General features: G+C 41.5%; 1 protein-coding gene across 1 annotated transcript; it reads left to right on the top strand.

Moving 5' to 3' along the window:
- The first annotated feature begins 36 nt into the window (after positions 1 to 36).
- OPRM1 (opioid receptor, mu 1) lies at positions 37 to 23,146 on the top strand. Its single transcript, XM_010581882.1, has 4 exons — positions 37 to 143; positions 15,005 to 15,357; positions 16,284 to 16,804; positions 23,005 to 23,146. Exons 1-4 carry the CDS (start codon positions 73 to 75, stop codon positions 23,041 to 23,043), a joined length of 984 nt encoding a protein of 327 aa, XP_010580184.1. The 5' UTR covers positions 37 to 72; the 3' UTR covers positions 23,044 to 23,146.
- Positions 23,147 to 24,556: the final 1,410 nt, after the last annotated feature.

Genomic DNA, 24,556 nt, shown 5'->3' with positions numbered 1-24,556 from the left:
GGCAGCGCGGGGGGCGGCGGCCCCTGCGCCCCCGCGGGCGGCGGCCCCTCCGTGGTCACGGCCATCGCCATCATGGCCCTCTACTCCGTGGTCTGCGTCGTGGGGCTCTTCGGCAACTTCTTGGTCATGTATGTCATCGTCAGGTGAGTGCTGCCCCGCCCTGCCCCGCCCCGCGGCCCCCGGCCGCTGCCGTCGGGGCGGGACGTCCCGCCGCGGGGAACCGGGCTGCGGGCCGGCGGCCCGGCGGGGGATGCTGCGGTCCCTCTCCGGCAGGGGGCGAAGGGCCGCGCAGAGGGGTGCGGGGGGCTTTTGAGAAAGAGCCGGAGCGGGCGAGCGGGGAAGAGAAACTTGCGGTGGGGCCGTGAGGAGCGGCCGGGCTGGGCGGACCGCCAGAAGCCGCTGCGGGTCCGGGGTCGCTCCGCGCCGCGGCACCTCTGCGAGCTGCTCAGGCCAACGAGGCCTGACTCCCGCACCTGCCCGCCGAGGAGGGAGGATTTAAAGGGGCTTGAGCCGCTGCCCGTGAGCGGGTGCGGGGTCGCCCACGGACACCCGGCACGCAGCCACGCGTCTGTCCCCCCCACCTCTCCCAAACGCACGAGCGAAATGTAGACGGCACCGCGGCTAAACGCTTCTCTCTGCCCGGGTCTGTAGATCTTCAGCCTCAAGTCTTGATATGTATGTTTACAGTCGTATACCTCTGTAAACGTATGTATACATACGTGCGTATACCCGTGTATAATAAATACGCCAGGACGGCGGCCGCTATCCGTAATCCCGGCTTCCCGGCTGTGCTGCAGCATTTCGCAACTTTCTCGCCCGCAAGCCCACCCGGGCTTTTACAGGTCGCTCACGAGTGTGTCTCTCACGCCGGAGACACCCCGTGCCCCTAAACCGGCGGAAAACGGGCGAGAGCGACATTACGGGGCTCCTCCGCCCGCCTGGGAGCGGCGCGGGCGGCTTCCGCGGGGGAACACCGCCACCTCCCGGGAGCGGGGCGGTGGGACGCGGCAGGACCGGGCTGACCCACCTCCTCCTCCTCCTTCCCGGCTGCTCGTCGTTTCCAAATCAAACCAAGCAGCTGCGCAGCCCGGCGGGCGCTGCTGCGGGGCGGGGGGCGCGCTCCCTCCCTGCCGGGGCAGCCCCGGCACTTCCAGTTTCCCCAGGTCTAGAGAGCGTCCTTTTTCCCTCCGAACGCTAGGTTTCCCGTGGGAGTCGGGGGAGCAGCCGTCGGGCGTGGGTGCCCTGGCCGCTGGGAGCTGGCAGGCAGGAGCAGAGGTCGGCGCCCAGCATCGCTCGCAGGGCAGCGGCAGCGGGGGGGCTTCGTGGTGGGTGCAGCGCTGGCCGTGAAATCGTGGGGTGAGGAGAGCGGTCAAGGTAGGGTGCTGCGGGGGACGATGCCTTCGGCATGCGCTGGGGATGTCACTGCACAGCCTGTGCAGCTTGTAGACCCGATGTGAACGCACGTAATCGCACCAGTAGTTCAGAAACCTCGTGGGTTTAACTGTGCTTTAGAGGCTGCATTTTAAATGCACAGAGCTTGGGCGATTCTCTTCTGCCCTGTGGTTTTGGTCAGTCCGAGACTGAAGCTGTCTGTGTCAAGATACAGCTGCGGAAAGGCTTCTGAGCAGGGGCATGACTGCCATCGGCTGAGCAACACTGAATGCATTCCTCTGGAAGAAAAAGCAGATGCACGGTGTAACAGAGCCAGGATAGCGATCAGCAGAGAAATAGGCCACAGGTTGTCCCTGGAATTACATATTTATACCGAGCATGATCCGTACTGGGTTCATATTTCTTACGTTAATGAATTGAATTACACTTGCACTACAAAGCCAAATTGAGGCACTTGCATTTAGATTTCTATCTCAACAGAGCATCTTTCCCTGAGATTACAGCTTAAAAACAAAAGCCAGAAGCAAAAGGAGAAAACAAAAATATATTTTCATTTTGCAGAGGGGAAAAAAAAAATAAATGGCTTCTCCAAAACCATTCAGCAGTTCTATGGCAAAGGCAGGATCAAACCCAGGTCTCCTGTGCAAGAACAGGTTTTGGTATGACAGAGTTCCTTCCCAATTAATATCATGCAGCTGTTTACCAATTCAGGATGAAAAAGAGTTTACGTGTTAATGGTTGAATAGGCTCTGTGGTTTAAGCAACATAAAAGTGCATTTCCTTTCTGTGCTTCTCCATAGGTTTAGTATATCTGGACAGCAATAGGGAACTCTTTGATGTACTTCCTCTTGCAAGCTATACTAACATGGTAGTATTCCCAATCATATCATATGCATCTATGAAATGGCGAGCATATGTGCTCACATTCATGTATCCTTGGATCCAGCTACAGATAGGAGGCAAACCTTTCACTGGATTGAATTTGGCATCATATAAAGCCCCCCTTCTTTATCTACCTTTCACACCACGCCTGCTCAGGAAGAACAAATTATTGAAGTTCATATTAATTTTGATAAGAATTGAGACTACTAGAAATAAGGTTTTAAAGTTATATTGGTACCCAGTTTGCCTTGAAAATACTAAGAGTCGGGAGGTAGGTGCTTAGATATTTGAAACTCTGTCCCAAATCGCCTTCCAGAGTCCAGCCCCAATGAAAGCAACAGTGACTTCATATTCAGTGTGCTGCCATGCTAATATCTCATGCTCAGCTTCTTTAGAAATATTTTTTTAATAGTCATTATATTATTCATATAAACATTATTATTCTTAACAACTTTTCAGCCTGGAGCAGATCCATGGGTTTGGAGCCAGAGCCATGCAAGTGCTTGCCTGATGTGGAACTGTCACTATCAGTCCACAATGTCACCCTGTTATTCCAGCTGGGGCAAACAGGGGTCAGAAAGTGGACATGTCCAACAAGGAGTTAGAAGTGTAATGTCATTATCAATATAAAAATCAGGCTCTTCGTGCAAAGCAGGTCCATGGATTTCCAATTTATGTACATTATAATTAATGCATTCTTAGCCACCCTCTTCATTTTCCCAAATGGTTCCTGTTCAGCTGAGTACTTTCATCCCTGAATTAATATTTACGTGTTACATCCGTGATGTGTGAGGCTGAACCCTATGTTACTAACACTGAGCTGTTTCCCTTGTCAAGTACAAAAAAATGCCTTCTGAGTGACAGCAGTAATAGTCAGGTTTTACTGCCAGCCATGAATTTCCTGTAATCTGAAAAATCTGTGGATCATTTTTATTATCTATTTTCCTCATATGCTTTGTATAAGTGTAAATTACTAATATGAACACAGACTTATGGCTATGTCAACAGCAAACGCTACTTCTAGCTGCTGCAGAGTACAACAAGACAGTGTACAATTAGCACCATGTGGTATTGAATTAATTTACCCAGTAATCTTTAGGCTTTTCTAGCTTTCTTGTCAAGTCAGTGGGATATTAGTCACGCGTTAGAGTGGGAAGAAGAATATGCCCTGTGATTAAGGCAATTTGCTAGAAAGCTGTAATAGATCATGGACAAAAATCTTTAGCGTTGCTGGTCTGGAAGAGAGGAATAGCTCTTGGAGGCCCCCACGATACCAAGTGCCCTGAGAGGACTGTAATTCCACCAACAGCCGCTAAAGTCACTCAGGTTAAGAGTGATTCCTTAATTGCTTTGCTATTAATTTTGTCACATATCATAAACAAAGGGGCCTCAGGTTCTCCATGATCCTTTGCAGGAGGAAGGAAATGTCTTGTTTCATTAGAGTAAATGATTAAAATGATTACTCTGCTTAAAAAAAAAAAAAAAATTAAAACAGGGAAAGAAGTCCTCTCTGAAATGAAAAGATTTCTTTCTACATTTCTCAGAACAGTCTTTTAATAGTGTTTTGAAGAAAAGAGCTGTGACTGAAACATCATCTAATCTGGAAAGACTATGCAGTAGTGAAAGCTCTGGTTACTTCAGCTTGGCTTGCTCACGCTTCAGGAAAGCTGTTTTACCAAGTAGAACAGAATTTGGGGTGAAATTTCAATTGTAGAAAGAATTGATATCACCAGAGGAATAAATACTCTCACATATGTGCACAGAAAGGGAAAAGAGAGGGGTTTGGAAAGAGGTCATAGCATATGAAGCAGAGAGAGTCTGTTTAGAGAAGTAAATTGAAAATCATCACAAGCTTGAAAGTGGCTGAAGCGAAGCAGGTTTTTCTAAAAAACCTTCTTTGCAAGGTGATGTGGAGTTTTGGGTGCAGTGTGAAAGAAAGGCTACTGCATCTCTTGTAGCAGCATAGATCAGGGAACTTAGAAACCAAGAAATGCTTAAAATTCATTCTTTTCTTTCCTGTCCACAGCCACATGAACTTCTCTGCGTTTGGATGGTATTGCATGTGCAAATGGGTGTCCTGCCTGTTCCACTGTCTGCAAAGAAAAGCCCCATTGCTAAGAGCTTTTAACTGAAGCCACAGCAGCCTTAACCAGTCATGTCAATTATGAATTGATAGTGCTCACCAGCACAAGTCAGAGACGATCTAGGGACAGAACTGAGGGGGTCAGGTCGGGCAGGAACAGCACAGAAGCTGAATTAAATGAGCAGCATGGCGAGGGGATGACCCTCGGCATCTTGCCTTACAGAAAGGCAGAAGTCCCTGTTTGCACACTATTTGTGATAAGTTTGCCGACCTCTGCTAGTGGGTGAATGTCTGACTAGCAAGCGGCTCCCCTCCTTCCCCCAAGACCAAGGGAAGCAGACAGATAAAACAGCATGTATACCTCTGTATTCTCTTCTTTTTTTTAAATTATATTGATACGGACATGGTCAAAATTTGGCCCAAAATACATGAGCCTGCAACCTGGGTATAACCCCCGTCTCCCTGAGGGAGCAGAGGAGACTGTGGGATGAGTGAGGGCTCTGCAGCCCCACACTCGTCTCCAGACCCCTTGCCACCCCGTGCCTGGCCCCGGTCCCAGCGAGGTCTTGCCTGCGGGACAGCACGCCTGTCCCAGGAGGGCAGACCCCCTTGCTCTGCTAGCGGCTACCACCGGGCACTTCTGGGCTGAAAACATCCCCTCTCACTCAATTTCTCTTGAAAAAGCAGTTTTGATTCCACTGTATTTCCACGGAGTATCATTTTGGTAATGGCTCCCATGACAAACAGTGTTAAAAACTTCCTGATTATTTTTTTTTTAATTTCCTTATAAAAACAAGTCAAATTGTACCAACTTTTCATGGCTTCAGTAAAGAAAATATTGTAAGCACATATTGTTTATATGATGTAATTATTAGCAAGCTAATGACTAGTGAGCTAATCAGCTAACATAATCCTGAAGTACTGCTTTATTTCATGTTAACTTAGAGTATTTTTTCAAACATCAAGGCATAGCTTTTGCTGAACACTGTTGATAAGCTTTTTAAATTTTTCCAGATCAAAAGGTGACACATTTACAAAAATCTGAAAGATAACATGATGTAAGCCCAAATGTGTCAGAATCATAGTCTAGCTTACTAACATCTTTTCCAGCCATAACCAGCAGCTTAGTCAAAGAGCGGAAGAAATAGGGGCATCACTGTGTGAGAATCCTTCTAACAGTCTGTTAGACTGCAGAGAGACTTTCTGAGCTGCAGTTTGCATTTGTTCAGTAGGGGTTTGTGGACATTTCTAACACGCAGCAGTCCCCAAAAATCAGAATAAAAGATAAGCTTGGAATAAAAGGTCACAAATATTACCACTTCTAAACTAAGCTGCTTTGAAACAAATATTCTCTAAAGTAAAATTTCAGAATTCTGAAGCATTTTTGAAGATTCTAAGGTTCTTATTTTTAAGCTTAGGTGTTCTAAGATGGATGTTGTAGAGATCCTGATTAACGGACATTTAAAAAAAATTATTTATTTTCATTATGATTCCAAGTGAAAACAAGTTTTCAGCCCGTAATGATTCTCTTCAAAATACAGATTCACTCATTATAACTATATTTTTTAAAAACCTGAAAGCAACTATTTTCTGAATTGCTGTGCTTAGGCTGATCTCAAACAAAGTTCTTTTTATAACCATCTGTGCCACCTTTGGTTTACAGCATGAAGTTTGGGTTTGTGGTATTATAAGTGGGGATGCTATCATTATCTTTCAAAGCCCCTGCTCCCTTTTGGAAGTTGGCTTTTAATGGTGTTCACTAGCAAGGAGTTCCACAGCTTAGCCCAGCTGTGTTAAGAAGCATTCTCATTCATCCATTTAATGTTAAACACTTTTAAATTTTATTTATATTTCCTTTTGAATTTACGTGATGAAAAAAGGTAGGGATGACAGACCATAGCTAATCAAGTAACTGTGAAAGACATGAAATAGCATATTTTTTTCCACCTTCTTACTGAGAAGTGTTCAATTATCAGCTATAAGATCTTGTATCTTAGATCAGGAATAAAACTTCAAAACAAAAATGTGTAAAATGAGCATCTCCTTCTCATTGTGTTGTATGGAGCAATCCCAGCTGAGAGAAGTTTCTTTCTTAAGGGGGAACAGAGAGCAGGTATCTTTTCGTGTTTTCCCCTTGCACAGTGCTAACCTCTAGCACTGGGATGTGCTGCCTCTGTAGAAAAATGACCCAAGAAGCCAGTTACCCAAATCCTTCTCATAAGGTGATGGTCTCAATACCTCCCTCAGAGCCCCAGAGCCAGACGCAGTCTCATCCCTGTCACATGGAGACTAAATCCACAATTCCTGGTATTTTTGATCTGGTCTTCTCAAGACATAATCGTGCTCCTTCTTTCCGCCATGCCTGCTTTGCCCTTCCCCCCGTCACAGGCAGGTCTTCCCCCGCGTTTATTCTCCCTCCAGTCCCTTTGTCTCACCTCTGTCGCTCCTTTCCAGATCACACTCGACAGCTTTGCTAGACAATCCCAATCTCTTGTATGTGAGAGACCATACCTTTTACAGTTAGCATTACTGTACATACTGTACAGTCTGTAGCCTTGCCTTAAGCCCCGTGCTACCTCCCTGAAACCCTCTGACCAAGGGGGGATTACCACTGCTGTTCCCCATCACACCTTTGAGGATCTCACATCTACTAGTGGTAAAACTGCCTTCAAAGGCTTCCCTGCCAGCTTCCCTGCTGAGCAGGGGATGTTTCGTGTACAGTCCTCACCTGAGGTGATCAGTCTACAAAGCAGAAGGAGGGAACAAGCACCTGGAAACCAGAGAAAATAGCTGTTAACTTGTCCCCCCAAGAAAAACGTCACCGCAGTTCTGGCAGATGTAGTCAGTAGTTTTACTCGCAATCGCAGATTGAGGCAGAGGGGAGAAAGTTGAGTTGAAGACAGCAACAGTTTTCCTTTCCATGTGTTCCTAGCAAAGCAAAAACTTCAGCAATAAGCACCCGCTGCTGAATAATGGCAATATATCGGAGTTAGCCTTTTTAGCACCATTGATTTATTTGAGAGAGATGTGTTACACAATAACTGCAAAAGCAGCAGCCTTTACTGGAGACCCATATATGCCTCGGCACCAAGCAAAGAGAGACTCAGCTAAAGGTGGTTTAACAAACAGGCCTGATTCAGTCCTGAAATAGTTGGCAGATAATTTTTCCCCTGTTTAACTAGGCTGGAAGGGAAGGAAGTGTACCAGCAGATGACTGTTTGGGCATTGGAGCATACATATTACTGTCATTTGTTTTTTATCATAAAGTAGCATTTTATGGTGTCTGGGAAAAGAAAAAGAAACAAGGGTAATAGGAGTTATAAGACATTGCAACATCTTAAGTGTTTTTGTAGCAAGTTGATATGAATATATCTATAAAACCCTGTTCTTGGCTGGTTCCCCTCCCCTTTTTGGAAAAAAGAAAGAATGCATCACATCAGCTTTATTTTGTATGGATTTCTGCCAGGATATTTTGCATATACATGTAATTAAAAAAGGCATGAAAATAATGAGAGAGAAATAATAAAATAGTTACCTGTTATGACTACTGTGGAGTTTGTGTGTTCTGTCCGAAGTAATCTCCTTGCTCGTTAATCCCCTGTCAGACATCAAGGGAAAGGACCAGCCTTCCTCCCCAGAACAGCTGGTTTTCCCAAAGAAAGAGGCTTGTTTTGTTTTCTCTGGGGAAGGACTAAACTCACTGAATCAAACTAAACAGCAGAAAGAGGACCTCTACATGATGCCTTTCAGTAGCAAAAAAGCACGAAGAGCCATAAAGGAAGCAAGTTAATATTAGCCCAAAGCCCAACACAGTACTGTAATTAATTGAAAACAGGATTAGTCAGATGCCCTTCCAATATTCTTGGTGCCACATCATTCCCAAAAAGACCAGCACCAGAGTCTGAAGAAAGTTGACTCTGCCTAAAAGGCTTTCGTTTAGGTCTCCCTCTCCCAAAGCTGAGGTCTGAGAGAAGCTGCTAATTGGGTCTGAGTACAGGAGAAACAGCCCTGAGCCGGTGCTCCTCCACGAGAAGCGGTGTGCTCTGCTTACTTCTGCCTGGGTCCTGTAAGCAAATACTGGTGGGTCTGCACATACCTTGATGCTGCCCCAGTGCAAGGAAAGGACAAGCTGGGAAGGCAAAGATGCTAGCAAGATAACCCGAGGGAAGTAAACTTTGGTGAAATTTTGGCTTGCTTTCATTTGTGCTATGGAGGAGAATAAAGTGAAAAAGGAACCTGGCAGTGGGAAAACAAAGTATTAGGGAGAAAACAGGTAGCAGCTGAAGCAAATACAGTCAGCAGTTTTCTGCCCCGTGGTCAAATCCGCATTCAGCACATACATTCAACCTCCTTCAGAGAATGGACATCCCCTTGCCAGTGTGTGAGGAAGGGAGGGGAAGGCTGCTCCAGCATAACGTATGGGAAGGCCTTGCTGTGTTCCCGACCGAGTATGTCAAATACCAAGGCCTTGTGATTTTAGATCTAGTACATCCCCTTACTATGTCATGCCTTGACACCTGAATTGATGCTTGATATTCATATGTTTTTTCATCTCTAATTAAACCGCCATCACCAGTCACAGCAGTGACTGGGTAGCAGTGTGTTGGGAGTCAGTCTGCAAGGCTTTAACAGGGGGAACAACCACTGCCTCTGTCTTTCTTAAAGGCAGTGAAATCTTCCTCCCTTCCCCGCTTCAGCTTCTACCCCCAAACCCAGGATCAGTGCAGGAAGTAAGTGAATGTGCTGCAAATTGCACAGTTGCACCATAACTAAGCGTGGACATTTTCTGCTATAACGTCGTACCTGCTGGAGGGCTTTTTTTCCATTTGTTGTTTGTTTGTTTGTTTTCCCTGAGGGCTTATTATTTGATCTCTTGTATATGATCTCTTCAGAAGAACATAAATCAAAAGGATGAGTAGATTGTTAACCACAGTATGGCACCTCCAGTCTGAGTGGCCTGACCGCCTAATAACATGTCAGGGTTGTATACAAGTTTATGGTGCTTGTACCCAGAGCTTGAATTTAATGGCTTAAGGCATAAGCATTCCAAAGTATCCATGAACAGAAAAATCAAAGACTAAATCTTCAAGCTGATTAAATCATATGCTCCCAGGCAGGTAGGTTAGGCTCATCCAGAATATATATGACTTCAAAACTTTAATAGGTAACGGTCTGCCACAGCACACGTCACAACCGTGGCTGAGATACAGTACGAGTCTTTCACTCTATAGAGACCCACTACCGTGCAAAGAAAGAAAAAGGACAATAAGGTAGGATGGCCATCATTTTAGTCCATCATTTGAGACCCTTTAGCTCAAAGGTACTTTCCAGAATATGGCCTAGCTGAGAGACTTAATTTCAGTGTCAATCATACTAATTGGATTGGCAGAGAGAAGACATTTCCGAGGTTTGGGTTTTTTTTCCAGACCATTCTGAATATGACATGACTTTGTCAAAGCTTTAAGAGCTCAACGAAAATTGAAAGTACCTGATATCTCAGGAAAGCACACAAAAAAAATCCCTCTTTCCTACTGTTTTTGAGCTGCGTATACAAGATGCACCAGAACAGCCATGGAAATAAATGTTCATTTAAATTGGTTCAACTATGCATACTTCCCATGTTTTAATCTTCCCACCCAAGGAGACCGCAACTAATCTAACCTATGCACATAATGATTCTTCATTTGTTTAACAAGTCATTTATGCAAGAAGAACATGAATTTGAAACACAAACCTAATCTCCTCCAGCGTCAACAAGAGTTATGTCAGGTTGTCTGTATGCAAGACCTAATTGCTGGCTGTTGTTTCTTTCAGCAGCCAAACTATTTTCATGAATGACTGCTTTCTGCAATGAATCTCTTGTAATTAAGCCAATTTTTCATATATTTTGCATTGAACTTAAACACAGATCAGTTGAAGCAGTCTTTGTCTCCAAATTAACATTCTGTGGGCAAAAACTTGTGTGCCTTTGTGTTGCCGAAAGTAGTTATTACCAATCTATCATCGACCAGCCCATTTCCTGAGTGCAAAAAGACTGTTTCTGCTTTTCTCCTCACTTGTTATTCAGATAGGAATAGTTTTCAAATTAATTTGTAATGGTATGTATTACTATACTCATTAGGCTAAACTTGGACCCCCTCTCTAGCTTCTTTGCACCAGCCTCGTGGTACAAGGATGCTATAAAACTGATCTGGTACAGAAAGGCTGAAGGGTCTGGAGGAGGGTATAGTTCAACAATCCACATGGATGTAAACAGCTTGTCCAAGAAGCGGGAGGGACAAGGCTCAGGTGGCAGTATACCAACTGTGTCTATTAGGCTTAGACAAAGTGTGATGCAAACTAAAAATTCTGTTATTTTTTAAGAAAAGATATGGTCTTCATGTTATTTTTCTTTACTTTTGAGCCATGGAGGATTAAAGGAAAAGACTCTTCAAAAATTTTTGGAGGTGTTAAGGTGGAGACTAAACCATTGGAGTGGGCAGGCCAGAAACAGAGCTGTGGCACATGTCTTGCAGAAAGAGAGGCACAAGCGTGCTCACATCTCTCTTGTTGCACGACTGTGAGGTGGAAGGGAAGGTGCTCGTGGTTCCTGCCCAATATGCTGTTGCAGTTTGTGCAATGCAGCTGGGGGTCTCTCTATTTAGTTCGGTGAACCTTTTATTTGGTTTGCAAACTACAAGTGGCACACGGGCTACCAGTTGAAGAGGTCATTTCAAGACTTCCTATATATCCTTGAATGCTAGGAACTTAGTGACTGAGTAGGATTCTCATCTTTTTCTCTATTGTTTTTTCTTATTCAAAGCAAATCCCAGTTGAGTAGACCCCTACAGCTCAGATCTTCAAACTTCAAGTATATTTTAAAGCTTTGCTAGGTGGAAGATAAAGGCAAGGCTGAGTTTTCCCTACAGAATTAGACAGGTAAAAAGTATATTCTTCCTGTTGTACATCTGATCTACCATCTACTACTACCAACAAAAAAAATGCTTCATAAACATAGATGTTTTATGATACAAAACCTGCACTGAGGAGACAGAAAGGGCATATAGTGGATGTCAGTATTATAGTGAGCATAATGAATTTGAATATGTATCAAGAGCAGTATCAAGCTAAATATTCACCAAAAAATTGAATCATCATGTTTCTCTATTAGTCTTTCATTGCAGAGTTATAAAAATAGAAGTTATGTTGCCCAAAGCCAACTTCTGTCTTCACTTGCAACCTTGCTCATTGTCTTGCAGAATTTAATATACTTAGTGCTTTAGAAGCTGAAATTTCAATGTAATCTAAATAACAGCATTCAGATTTTCATGGGTTTGCATTTAAGCCTCTTTCTTTACACATCTGGTAATTTTTAGATTCCCTAGTGACCTTGAATGAAACTGTGAAAACAGTATTTGTTAAAAGATTACATTTATAAACACAATACCTTTGGTATTATAAGTCATACAGAAATCCTGTGACTTTAATTACATATAAAATCCAGTCCCTCTGAAGTATAGGAATCTCATCACATACACATCTATGACTGTACAATGGAAATGTTCGTGCTGCTTGTTCAAATATGTAGACTGATGCTTTGGCAAAAGCTATAATAACAGTTAAGATGAAGGCTTTGAAGAGCTCAATTTTGAGGGACTGTTATTTTTCATGCTGTTAAAATTACTTTTAATCAGTTGCTTCAGTATTTATTTTTTCATACCAAAAAAATAATCCTAGGGACACTGATAATCTACTTATTTGGAAAAATACATGTTTAACAAAATGTACCTTTCAGAAATAAGCCCTTTATAAAATCTTGAAATACTCACTACAGAGAAACACGCAAATCCCATAGAATTCACTGAAAAGAATATTGTGAATTTCAATAGGCTTTTGGTGATTAGGCAATTGTGGAGGTAAATACTTTCCATCACCACAAAAGCTCTGCTTCCTTTCTTTGTAAGAACAGCATGATTAGAAATATAAAGATTACAGAGTACATGAAGCAAAATCCTTCATTAATAGCCAATAGAGCCCAGTAAACAAAGTAAGTCCAAGAACTTTTAAGCTTAAACTGACAATGAAAGCAAGATAGCAAAACTGAAAAATGTGTAGCATTTAAGTAGAATAAGGCCCATGCCAGTCCCGGTGAAGAAACTTTATTCCATTTATTCAGAGCTTTTCCCTGCCCATCCTCTGGCATGCTAACCTTACATATTGGTTGAGATATTTATTTCTTTACTGTATCAAGCATTCCCTTTAAATGCTAAGAGTGGCTTTAATTACTAATAAAAAAACCCATTATCATTATCATCTGATGATGTGCTCTCCAGACAGAACTGTGCCAGAACCACGTGTGATGGCAGCAGCACTGAGCAGCATACCTAAGCGTGCTTTCTTGTCCAGCCATAAAGATAGGGCAATCACCTGAGGTCTGAGAAGGGATCAGCAGCCTGGGGGAGGGCGCAGGATCCTCATCGCCTTTCCTTGTCTGTGCAGAATTGAGAGCCACTGCTTCTCTGCTGCTGTTGCTGCCTGAGTGGATCAGACTGGAGCAAACTGGATGTGTCTGCTCACAATGCAATCAAACCTCCAGGTTAGCTCACTGGAAACAACCTTAGCTAGTCCTGGATCTGTTGTCAGACCTATGGAGAAGACATTCATTTTTGATAAAGAACAGGGGACATGGCAAAAAGAGGGCTTAATACAACATTTTCATTCTGGGTAATAGTGAAGTCAATAAAAAATATCACTATTTTCATTCTACTCTGCAAGATTCTCCAGCAAATTGCCCAGAAAATATTTTCTCCTCCCTCCAAACTGTTTTTAGAGCTGCAGCTTATTGTGTACCTCTCCCACACTGCAATCCGGTACATTTTTTCTAAATAATTCCCAGCAGAGAGAGGCATGGATGCTTGCAGCATCTACCTCTTCCTAAGTTAGTGTTACAATCTTGTTGGATAAAGGGAGTGTTCCTGTAAGAAAAGTTTTTAGGGTACTTTCAGAATATAGGTTTTATTTAAAACTTGGAAGTATCATACTCAGAACATACTTTCTCAAGACAGCAGTCAAGAAAGATCTACTTGAAAATCTTTTTTAAAAAAACACCCTAAATTGAAATTAGGGTTGTTAGTGACTCTTCATGCACAGTGCTAGAAAGCAAGAGGACAAAGCCAGTACAAACTTATTCAGATGTTCATCATAAAAGCTATCTAGATGCATTCAGCAAGAAGTCTGCATTTCTCCAGACCCTACCAAAAATGTTCCAAATGTGTGTTCCCTACACAGTCCTGTCATTGGGGGCTTTTTTGCAGCTGACTCATGTTCTGAAGAGATCAAAGTCTGAGAGAAAAGAAACATGAAATACTGTATTTTACACTTTGTCTTCCGCAGCAGGTTGCCTGAAAGATCTTTTCAAATGGGCTGTTCCTCTTGCAAATCACTCTGTAAATTGTAAAATATTTAATCAAACACTGTACTTGTCACTTTGCAGAACAGAAGGAAGTTCTATCAAAAGAGCAAGCCATCTGAGGCCTCAAAAGCCAGGCAGTCACAGTTGCAACCTCGGCAGTAATCAGGACAGGAGAGCAGCATGGCCAGGACCATTACTTAGAGTGAAACATTTGTACCACTGCAAAAGTATAGCATCCTCATAAAAAGTGGATCTCAAGTGCTACTCAGCTGACACAACAGACTTGAAATAGTGAAGGGCTCCTTAAAAATGTGATGAGACTAAGGAGGAATTTGGACTCTACCTTTAGCAATGCAAATACAAATTAAAACATAAAAAGCTCCTCCTGCTCAGCTGTGACTGAAGTGTGACGTAGTCAAAATTCAGGAAGTGGGTTTGGGGTTGTTAGCAGCCCAGACTTAGAAAGAAGGGGGTGCAAGACAGGTTGAATACCCTCCTGCCAAAATAGGCACTGTGGAGCAGAGCAAGCGTTCCCACCTCAAGCAACAGGGCTGCAGCATCCACCCGGCGTGGTGGTTCTACTGATACATTCAATGCATATGGTTAATAGCATCTGTCTTCTTGGTCGATTGAAAGAACATCTGTCCAACTTCTATTGGACATGGAGAATAGTAAAGTGATGTAGTAACCATCACTACAAATGATTTTAGAATTCTGTAATTATAAACAAACGAGAAAGTCTAAAAGCCTGACTTTTTAGACACAGCGGATTTGATAATTATATTGATCTTTTAGGTATTTATTCCCTAAGGAATTACATCATTACTACTCCACAAACTACAAATGAGTTCTCTATTTCTACAGACCATGGTTGCAATACTCAACGTGACATCAGCAGATACAGAAAATCTATCCATGTAGTAGTGTCTGATACGTACAAATACAATTTTTTTTCAGCTTCTCAATTTTTTAGCATCTATAATATTGTTTCTTCTATGTGTATCCTTTCTCTCTGCACAAGTTAAATTAATCTTTTCTTTCTTACACCCTTTAGCTAATGCCTCACTCAACTGCAAACATTATTGTAGATAAACCATAGCAAAATCATTTGGTTAAAAGCAGAAGAAATGATCTTTGACAGTATCTAGCACATTATTTCACAGAATTTTCTTATAGATGGTGCACTGGATTCAATTTTTTTTTAACATTGTTCAGTTGTGGTCATTCACATGCTTTGCTGATTTTTTTTTTTCTAGGTACACGAAAATGAAGACTGCTACCAATATCTATATTTTCAATCTTGCATTGGCAGATGCCCTAGCAACAAGTACTCTGCCATTCCAGAGCGTGAATTACTTGATGGGAACATGGCCATTTGGTACCATCCTTTGTAAGATTGTTATATCCATAGACTACTACAATATGTTCACCAGTATCTTTACACTCTGCACCATGAGTGTGGATCGTTATGTAGCTGTTTGCCACCCAGTTAAGGCCCTTGATTTCCGTACCCCCAGAAATGCCAAAATTGTCAATGTCTGCAACTGGATTCTTTCTTCTGCCATTGGCCTGCCAGTTATGTTCATGGCAACTACTAAATACAGGCATGGTAAGTCTGGCTTTCATTCCCAAATTATTTCAATGTTTAAACTCCTTTCTGCATTGTTTCACTTTATTGTAGAGGCATTGAATTAACTTCTGACTTCCAACCTGTATAAAGCAGGTGTCGGTGCAAATGGACCCCGTAAACAATTTTGCATCTGGCTGTAGTTGATGGGACACAGTGCTGCGCATGATCTGCCTTTTATAACAGGCAGCTCCAGCTCCTTCTGTGGGTCCACATGAGTCTCGCTGCCCCACACAGTTACTGTAGTGTTTGGAAAAGCATCTGTGCCTGCCTGCCTTCTGCTGCGGGGCGGTTATGCGCTGTCCTACAGCACAGAAGCCTGTGCTTTAGCCAGGATATTCCCACTGAAGTTGGCAGTCAGAGATATGTTGCACCTAGTCTGGCAGGACGTGATACAGAGCAGAGAGCGCGTTCTGGATCACTGGTGCTCAAAGACCTTCCATGAAGTGACGACATCTCAACATAAATCCAAACCTGCCATTGTGCACAGTTACCAAGTGTCATATCATTTTCTCCATTGCCCTGAAATACCCAAACTCTCAGTGGATATGGTGGTTAAACCATCTTTCTTTTCACCAGGTTTTATACTGAAAGTGAAACTGAGTCAAAGTTTATGACAATTTAACTCTTTTTCTTGTCCAATATACATGCAATTCCAAGCAATAAAATAAAATGCAAAAGAGAACACATTACCTCAGAGTTTTTATAACTGACACTTCATATGTGTTTTGCAGCACTGTGTCCTGTCAATGTTTGTGCCAATGACAGGTAACAGATTGCTTCATTTTACCTGTCTACTTAGTAAATCTTCCTATATTTGCCTACAATATTTAACAAAAACGGTTCAAAGAAAAGCAAATTAAAAACTGATGTGCTTGTTCTTCTCTGCTGGTTTCCTTTTTCTCCAGGCTCTATTGACTGCACACTTACGTTCTCCCACCCTGCGTGGTACTGGGAGAACCTCCTGAAAATCTGTGTGTTCATCTTTGCCTTCATCATGCCAGTCCTGATTATTACCGTGTGCTACGGGCTGATGATTCTACGCCTGAAGAGCGTTCGCATGTTATCTGGCTCCAAAGAGAAGGACAGGAACCTGCGGAGAATCACGAGGATGGTTCTTGTAGTGGTGGCAGTGTTTATTGTCTGCTGGACTCCCATCCACATTTACGTCATCATTAAAGCCCTGGTCAACATCCCAGAAACTACTTTCCAGACTGTCTCCTGGCACTTCTGTATTGCTCTAGGGTATACAAATAGCTGCCTTAATCCAGTCCTTTATGCATTTCTAGATGAGAATTTCAAAAGGTGTTTCAGAGAGTTCTGCATCCCCACTTCCTCAACCATTGAGCAGCAAAACTCCACCCGAGTCCGGCAAAACACTCGTGACCATGCTTCCACTGCCAACACTGTGGACAGGACTAACCATCAGGTATGACTAGCAGTGGAGATGTCATCTCTGGATCCAGGCCTCCCGCCTGGAGATGACATGTATTCTGAAGTTACAGTTTATACTGATTTGTAGCTATTTGAAGGTCTAAACACCTTCAGGGTTATATCTGAAACTGGTGTATGCATACACAGAGAGCCCAGTCCTGCATAGTGCTAGCTGTTCTCTCCTCTAGTTGATGCTCAGAAGCTGAGGGCTTTCAAAGTTACCTTGCACGACCGGGTCCAGTGTGCATGCATATACAAAGCGCACAAAACAGCATCATTTGCAGGATATTTACAACAGGTGACGGCTTTAGAACTGGTTGGAGATTAATCACAGATTTCTCTATTCGTACTCCTTGTCTGCTGACAGAGACAGGAGTGGGACAGAATATAGACCTCTCTTCTTCTCCCATTGCAACAGTGAATAAAAAAGAGAAGAAACTGTATTTGTACACTTTTGATTGATGTACAAAGAAGGCCTACCTGGCCTTGTTTGTCCTGGAAGACATACAAGAAGTAGACAAAGGCTTGTCTACATGCAGTTCTTGTATCAGATAATTATCTGTGTTGGCTAAGGTGGGTTTTGAGATACATATATATATATATATACACACACACACACATGTTAAGGAGTATTGTGCCATTTTGTCATTTAAAGTATACTGAGAATATACCTTTTCCCTGTAGAAAAAGCCTTTGAGAAGTAGGGATTTTAGGGCACAGAAGGTACCAAGAGAAATTTTTTTTTTTTTTCATTCAGGCTATTTTTGCTTAGCTTTTGCAAAGAAGCTCTTCTGTTACATGTTCAACATCCATATTCTGTGATTAGTCCTGAGAATTTCCAATCCCCATCCCTCAGTGAACATCAAGCAAAACATGAAAGCAAACCTTAACGTGCATGAAAGTAACTTAAGTGCATAACAAGCACTAGAAAAAGTTTGAGTCATCTCTGTAATTCATTAAAAGGAAGAACAAAAGGCACAAGCCTAGTTCATTCCTTGCCATATCACCTTTCAGCAATATACTTAGGTTGCTCCTGCACCAGTTTCTCACTGCTGCCACTTCGGCCACAAGCTACATGCCGCCTCAAGGTGCAGAAGTCAGTGCTTTTTCGCAAAAGCAGTTGCATACCTGCCACTCAGCTGCTCCAGAAAGCCCAAATCAGAACATTACCATCTCCAAACAGACAAAAAAGTAATTGTACCAGAAAAGAGGAGGAAGCAAGCTAAAGGGAGAAGGGCTCAAAGGAGAAGCTTTGTTAAGCATCTGATTCATACGTGCCAAACTGTGGCCTGTGAAATCAGTTAGCACCTGCTCGTCTTACGCACATTTCGGTGGTGGAGCAGAACTGCCAAACTTGGCATAGGCACATACATAGATGTATGTATGTATATACGTGTAGTATTTACTAGGTGTAGCAAAAATTTATTAGACAGATTCAGCTGTTAACAATGCATTTGTAACCCTCAGTGGAGTCAATTTTGTGCATGTGTCTGACAACAGGATTGTATCTATATCTAGTACAATTCCAGCTTTTTACAGTGCAGTGCGTATGCACACATTTTTCTACATTTAGTTATGTAACTGTATTATTTTTAGGAGAGCTGTTGCCTTCTAAACTTCTACCCTTAGCAAAGATTAATATGGTACTGCCCAAAGGCTGAGTGAAGTAAAGTCTATTTCCCTGGGCACTGAGCAAACACAGAATAGAAGGTGATCTTTCAGCCTACACCAAGAAGGGAGAGAGCCAGCTGAGGCAGGGATAGACCAAGCAAGTGAAATGAGCTTTATAGTGGCAATAACGAGGAAGCTAGTCTCATACTTGGGTTCTTTGTTAGTTGGGGTTTTTTCTATTCAGGGAATAGTGATGAAATTAGTTAAGAAGAGATAAAGCACATGTAAAGAGAAGTGAAGGGGAAGATGCTGAAGGGCAAGGGAGGTAAGAGGAAGAGTGCAGAGGAGAAAGGGGAACATCGGGAATGCAATCCGAGTGAAGCAGTAAGGAAGGAAACTGAAGCAAAGAGCCAATATGCATGGAACAAAGAAGACATATGCAGAGCTGTAAGGGATTGTTTGACTACCCAGCTCTGACTGCTTTGGTAGCTCTTCCTGGACACTAGCCATCAGTTTTCCCCAGGGCCGGGGAGAAAACGACAACACTTGGAACCTTATGTCCTCATAGATGGTGGATAAGGTCTCTTTGCATGGTCTGGTAATTGAAAGAATTTGAAGTGGCCATAAATGGACCCAATTTCACTTCCCTCACCACCATCACTGCAGTCCTTGCTTTGGCAGCTGCTGCTGCTGCCAGTGGCTTATTTCTGCCAGATGTGCTCTCTGGATGCTGACCTGAGCCTTCTCACTGCTGTGCTCCTTGGTGTATAGCACACCAGCTGTCAGGTGCAGTCTTTCTCACTCTCCACAATGTCTATAGAATATGTTCACACCAAGCCATGTTCAGACCTGAATATTAAACTTCATTTACTTTTTCTCTCCAGCAAACATTTCTTTAAGAGACAACGTTTTTGTTGTCTGCTACTATCAGAATGACAGACAAGGTTGTAGGACTAATCTACACAAAAAAGATTCTATGGGACAGTACTTACAAGTGTAACATCTAATTTTTTTTTATTATTAGTGTTTTTTAAATGGAGAAAACCCTAGGGTGAATTCAGCTTTTGCTCTCAGGAAAGAAAAAAGAAAGAAAAAAAAAAAAGAAAAAACCAAACAAACAAACCCCTGTTCGCTCAAACAGTGAGCTTTTGTAAATTCTATTGACAGGGCATTCTTTTCACAGGTAAGTGCCTTCTGTACAAGAAAGTCTAACTAGTATATCTGTATTGATATGAGTATACTGACGAGCTCTTTCTTGTATAGACAAGGCCTCGGAGAGCGTTTGGTATGAATTCTAATTGCAAGGCTGCGTAGTACTCGGCACACTTCACGTCATTTTCAAAGAAACAGATGTTCTACAAGTTGCTTTTTTTGCCAAGTGAGAATTCTTTACTCCTGCTAAAGTTAATGAGAACTGCAAGCACTCAATTGCTCAACGGCTTAAGGCCTCACACTTTTAAACACTTAAAAATAAGCATTTACTGGTAGAAGGAACAACTGCTTTCTCTCAGTACAGAAGCAGTAACAGGAAACATCATAAATACTCATATTATTCTGAGTTAAGATACTGGCCTTTGGCCTACTCTGTGGCTCTTTGGCATTACCAGAAAGGTCTAGATTAAAAGTTTGATTATTGTTTTATCAGCATTTACAAAAAATGGAAGAGCAGAACAAGTTCAAAACTCCTCCAGTAATGCAGCTTCTTTCAAATGCACAGAGTAACATCTGATCCATAACACTGATTTTGTGAGCATTTACAGAAATTGTACATGCTCAGTGGAGGAGCACAGTTCTGAGGGAGGAAAAGACAGTGGTTAATCAGGCATGCAAAAATTGGAAGAGTTGTAAGACTGAGATGTTTCACATCTAGAGGGGGATGTATCCTGTGTTACACTCAGCTAACTCCTGCGGTAAAATGCATAGGTTACATTTCTTCCAAAGTGAGTTTAAAGGCTTGGCTCACTTTAATTTTCAGGAAGGCATATGCAATCTTGTAAGTGCATTTGCATGAAGAGTTAAAATGAGAGTAGGCGTGATGGAATCCTGGAAAAATTGCTTGCAGAGCAAAACTGCTTACCTTGAACTTTACTCTTTATGACCCAACATCGGTAGGGAATGGTAATAAAGGACCAAATACTAGCTTTTGCAAATGGCTGAGGTTTTTTAATGTCGACATCAACCTGATTCATGACAAAGACCTTGACAAGTATTTTGAAATAGCTTTTACTTCAGGTGCACAGAGACTCTGCATTAATTTATCACTGAGATTAAAAAAAGTTTGAATATTTTTCAAAATTTAAAATTCATTGATAAATCTTTTTTCCTGAAAACTGTTTTCCAAATACTTTTTTTTTAATATCTATCTGTTAATAACAAAAAAATTGTAAATACTTAGGAAAATAGATTATTAATAACTATAGAAAACTAAAAAATTTAATTTGTTTCAGTGAGTTAGTTTCTTTGTGACCCATTTAAGTTTTTATAGCAGCCTCACCTGAATGTACCCAAGCAACTAAGCAAATTATGTATAGGCACATTTTCAGGACTATTTGGTCATCTTGTGTAACTATTTTTTGCGGTTTTAGCTTCTGATGCTTTCTCCTTAACCACTGAAAGTGTCTAAATGCCATAATGGAAGCTGCAAATCCTCCTCATATGCTGAAAATGAGACCTCAGATATGCTCATTATCAAAGACCAGAAGGTCTGGTATTTGTGCTCAGCCCTGAAAGTTTGCCCTTATTGCTTGGATTGGCAGCCACGTTTAGAAATGAAAAGGATATTGGCTTAAAGAAAAATTATTTTTAAGTTGAAACAAGGAAAAATTGAAAGCTAGTTTCACTTTGATTAAATAAATTAAAAAAGTGCTTTCTTACATTTCAGTTTTCCCAGTGCTATATGACAGATTTCAAACAAGTATGGGGAATGTTGGTGCATCCTATGCAGAAACATGACAAAAGCTGGGCAGATTCTGTAACTCCAAACCTTGGCAGATTCACATCTACCCGTATTAATAGGGAATGGCCTTTCTGTGTATTTTTAGAAAGTTGATATATCTCACTTGTAAATAATACTGTATTTCAATAATAAAGTATTGGTTTCTTATAAAGCCCATTTCTGGCAAGATAATGACATCTATGAAAAGCTTGTCTAAATTCAATAGATCCTTAAAAGTGGGCTTTCTTTTGTAGCTGATTTACACTGACATGGGCCCTTTGTGAATCTTCTAGGTAGCAGAGAAAACACAATGTGTTTGTCAGACTATTTCATTAATGGAAACAAGAATAAACTATGCTATGAGGACCAGAACTAATTAGATGGCTTCTATGGTTGCCTGCATTTGTGGCATTCCTTAACCTGTGAATTAGAATAAACAAGGAACAAAACATTTCAATTTTTTCCTTAATAAATTAGAAAAAGTTCATTGGTAAAAAAAATACAGAAGAAATGCTTCTATTTTATCTGATGCATAAAGATAAGCCAATATAGACTTCAAAATTCATTTCTGGATCTAGACTTCCCCAAAAGACAGGGACATTCACATTTAGGATCAGGTCAGTTTCTGGCCAAAAGGAGCTGAGGAGAAATATTCCCAATACAGAATAAAGAAAATCCCTAAATATAGCCTGTTAAATTGAACAAGCATTTGAGTTATGTTATGACTTGGAGAAATTTATCTCCAAATCAAAAGTCCTAACAGCCTCCACTCTGCCAAACGTGCTTGGAAAGTGATCCAGTTAGAAAATGCACTTTCCTTCTCCCTGCCCCCAAATCCTTACCCATGTCCCATTACTTTTACAGGAGCATGTTCCCTCTCTTGTCTCAGTGAGGCTTCATCCATGACTCTGCTTTCCTGATGATAAACCCTTTATCTGCAGTGTCTCTCACCCTGTTTTCAACAGGTTCTAGTGCTGCAGGACAGCATTTGCTGGGCAGTAAAAAGGGTTGCAGACCTTCAGGACGTGCTGTGCAGTAAGCAGATCTTCTTGATGAAAACATCTGTGGTGCTTTTGTACCTGTACGCAAACAGAACTTAACATGGATACTGTGGACAAACAGGGCTGAGAGGCTGTTGGGTTTGTTTGCTGATATAAGTCCATCTCACACAGAATTTAAACTAGACTTCAACTGCAAATCCAAAAGCTAGCCAATGTACCAACGTGAGCACAGAATCTATCATCTAAATACTAACTCCCCTGCAATTGCTACAAAAAGAATACAAGGAGGGAGCAAAATCCTTCCATGCTCGTGAAATTCATAGAGAGTTCCCCTCTAGAAAAAGAACAACTGGCTTGGTATGAAATATATTCTAATTCAAATTTCAGATCTGCTAATGTTTCTTTGTCTTTGAAGGTCAGAAATGAAACTTTTCTGTGATCATTTTCTCTGCCTTTGTTGCTTCACGGCAAAGACATAGTCTTGCCTTACTCTCTGGGCTACGTGTTTAGCTTTATACAGCAGGACAGTAGCTGCAACTGACAAGTAAATTCCTCTTAAAACCCCACACATGCAAACACACACACAAACTTGTGGGTGGGAAGAAATCAAGTAATTGTTCATTGTATTTGCAATTTCTTTCCTTTCAGTTGGAACTTCAAGCAGCTGAAACTACTCCACTGCCGTGACAGGGTCTCCTGCCGCATAGCTCTCAAAGCAATTGCACACCAGTGCCACAGTGTCTCTGGGCAGTATGCTATGGGAATGCGTAGGATACCCTTTCCCTCAAAAAAATACTACAGAGGAAAGTGCCTGCTTTTCCAGTCTGTCAAAAATTGCTTCTGCAGCAGTTCTACATTGCGCATAACAGAAGCATGAAACTTAACAGCAAGCAGAGCCAAGAGATACGGGGGCTTGCCAGGCACCAGTGTTCAAAGCAGTCATGTTTACCAGGAATACATACATTAGTCTAAAACAAAGCTACTGTACCTGTAGTGTGATCTGACATGCTCTTGACAGGTTGGAAACAAAAGTTCAAGGGCTAGACAACTATAGTTTGAGAAACGAAGGTGAGCTTTTAATGATTGGAAACAATGGGAAATGAAGTTGTAATACTGTTGGGTACTCAATTGACTCTTAAAATGTATTTGTAGAGGTGTTTTCTGTGCAGGTTATTTATGTGCTGAAGTCTCACAAGATCATCTAGAACAACACATTTGCAGTTCAAGAGGTCTTCTCTTAGAAGGATTGCACATTCCACAATTTCAAAGGGAAAATATTTCTTTGAGTGCTCACTTAACAAAAAACAAAACTCCAAGCTTCACCTTCTGCTTCTGTTTCTCACATAAAAAATACTTTAAAATCAAAACAATGAGCTATGACTTCTTCTAAAAGATATGAGTAAATGAAAGTAATCCATGTTGTTATTGATTGTCAAATGATCCCCGAAGCAGCATAGACTCTATTAACATAAATTCCTATGTGAACAAAAATCTGGCTATAAGTCTGTCAGAGCTAGCACAGACTGATGATGACTTCTCTTTCAAGTAGTTTCTCAAATTTCAGCTGCCCTGTCAGCAACATTTTGAATTTGTAAGTCATCGAGCAGTCCCTACATGAAGTGCTTGGAGCAGTTAACATGTTAGATCTTTTCTTTTAAAAAAAAAAAAAAAAAAGTTATGTTTTGCTAGACATCTATTTTTCTCAAGAAAACCCATAATATGTTTGCTTTTCTAACTAACATAATATAGTCCACATCTCCATTTTGTATTAGCTGCTAAAACACATTAAGATTTATGAAAGAAACATTGTACTGAAGTAAATACCATGTTAGCTGTTTTCTAGTATGAAGAATAGAAATATCCATGTAGGTAATTTGTGGTGCAATGGTATTTTCTAACCATTGTTTGTTACTTGCTTTGTAAATAAATCATCAGTAGCTAACCAGGGGAAAATGTACTTTCATGAATTTAAGTGTATTCTAAGATACAACTCTATGGAACAGGGTTGGGTTTTTTTCTTTCTATTTCTGTAGCCAAAATGTATTTCTTATTTTCATTGTTAAATCTATGTAACTATTCACTTTTAATGTGAAATTGTTTGTTTCTGCCATGGACTGCATAATAAAGATTGAAGGCCAAATCCTTGCAAGTTGTAAATTAAAGTAATATTTGAGTTTCATCACTGTGTTGCAGCTAAATA

This window comes from Haliaeetus leucocephalus, unplaced genomic scaffold (genome assembly GCF_000737465.1).
Source record: "Haliaeetus leucocephalus isolate CR32 unplaced genomic scaffold, Haliaeetus_leucocephalus-4.0 Scaffold819, whole genome shotgun sequence".
NCBI lineage: Eukaryota > Metazoa > Chordata > Aves > Accipitriformes > Accipitridae > Haliaeetus > Haliaeetus leucocephalus.
Note: the sequence above shows the minus strand (reverse complement) of the source record. Positions and strands in the feature narration are given on the sequence as shown.